At 57.0% G+C, this 1,690-nt stretch overlaps 1 protein-coding gene across 1 annotated transcript in view; it reads left to right on the top strand.

Moving 5' to 3' along the window:
* Positions 1 to 685: 685 nt before the first annotated feature.
* Positions 686 to 1,690, top strand: part of TMPRSS5 (transmembrane protease, serine 5) — a 3,683-nt gene continuing 2,678 nt past the window's right edge. Inside the window, exons 1-2 of the mRNA XM_009703454.1 lie at positions 686 to 831; positions 1,156 to 1,269. Coding sequence (XP_009701756.1) covers positions 686 to 831; positions 1,156 to 1,269 — 260 coding nt within the window. The remainder of the gene's footprint in view (positions 832 to 1,155; positions 1,270 to 1,690) is intronic.

The following is a 1,690-nucleotide window of genomic DNA, read 5'->3' as shown; positions in this document are numbered from 1 at the left end:
CATTCCCAATATCGTGCATCTTCGGATGCTGCCCAGGCTGTGTGAGTCCACTTCCACCCCCTTCTCTGTTTCCTGAAGCGAAACACCTGAAGAAGCCTCAGCCAGCCCAGGGCTTCGCCTTGCTGCAGGAGCCAGATGCGATCCCAGCGTGCAGTGACAGTGAAGAGGAAGACCCTGTGGTCCGCGGGGCTCCCAACAGAGGTTTACATCTCTGCTGCCACAGAGGATGGGGAGAGGGGAGCAGTGTGCAGGACAGTGCCTGCCAAGCCCAGCAAGAGGGGAGCAGTGTGCAGGACAGAAAAGATGCTCTTTAATACGAAGTATCTCCTGCTGACCCACTAGCCTCTTTCAGCTGCATTTTGCGGTTGTTTCACTTTAAGTCCTGCTGCAGTGCCCAGCGTTATGGCTTCATTGCATGGAGTGATCCTTGGCACAGGCAACTCTCACAGGACCCCTTTGCATGTAATCACTCGATCGAGCTGCCACATGGGCACTGAGAATATGCAAACAGGTTCATGTATGGTTTCTAATTGCTTCACATGGCTTTTTCTGGGGTTTGATTTGTTTTGGTTTGGGTTTTTTATGTGGGTTTTTTCTTTTTGCTTTAGATGTGCATGACCATCCACAGTGCTGGCCCTGCACAACGCGTTGCAAGGAAGGGAACCTGCAGGTTGTCGTTAATGCGATGGCTTTAGTGTCTTTCAGAATAAACATGGCAAACTCCTTGCTGGAAGCGCAGGTGGAAGGCCGTCCTGGCTGGCTCCTGGCATGCCACGAGCGCTGGAGTCTCTCCCTGGGCACCCTGCTCTGCCAGCAGCTCGGGTATCTCAGGTCAGCCGCTTCTTCGAACCCTACTCGCCCTTTTCTGAGGGGGACGATCTCGGCAAAAGCAGGTGCTTGAAGGCTGGGAGGTTTGTCAGGGCAGCAGTGCCAGATCACAACGCTCCCTGGTGAGCGCAGGGCGGAAAGCCGGGCTCGGGCTGGCACGGGGGGACCTGCCAGAGGAGCTGCAGGAGATCCCTCCTGCCCAGGAGATCCATTCCTGGCTGCCAGGGCGGCAGGACTGTGGACGGTTGTTCCCATGGCAGGGTTACATTCCTGGTCCCCTAGCAGGTCCCCAACCCCTTCCTGGGACACTCACTGTTGCTTCTGCAGAATGACCCATCAGAAAGGAGTGAACCTGACGGATGTCAAGGTGAATGACACGCAGGAGTTCCTTCAGGTGAGACCCCACCAGGAAGGCAGCCTGGAAGAGATGTGGCAGGTCAGGTAAGGGCAGCTCTGGAGGGAACAGAGTTTGCTGGTGGGGCTGAAACAGAGGCCTTTTTTTCAGGCTTAAGAACATAGAAAACTGTCCCGGTTTTGTGCAGTAAGCAGCTCCTTTGGGGGCTGCCGCAGCTGCCCTGGAGCTCCCTAGCGCTCCAGGGATTTTGGTTCATGTGTATTCTGACCAGAGGCTCATTCCCGTGCAGGAGCAGCTGTGAATCAGGTCAAATTGTGGCTCTGCAATGCTCAGGTGAGTGCCTTTCCTCTCCGACGTCCCCAAGATCTCCGCCTGGATCCAGCGGTTTCTTTGCTCCCGCTCCACCCGCCTCCCTCGCCCTCCAGCGTGAGGGTCTGGCGCCCGGAGCATCCCCTCACGCGTGCTCCCCGGCTGCCTTGCCGAGTGCGGGCTGCGCCCCGGCGCTGT

The sequence above is a fragment of the Cariama cristata genome, unplaced genomic scaffold (assembly GCF_000690535.1).
Source record: "Cariama cristata isolate BGI_N322 unplaced genomic scaffold, ASM69053v1 scaffold15077, whole genome shotgun sequence".
NCBI classification, from domain to species: Eukaryota; Metazoa; Chordata; class Aves; order Cariamiformes; family Cariamidae; genus Cariama; species Cariama cristata.
The sequence above is the reverse complement of the archived record's forward strand: the minus strand, read 5'-3'. Positions and strand labels throughout refer to the sequence as shown.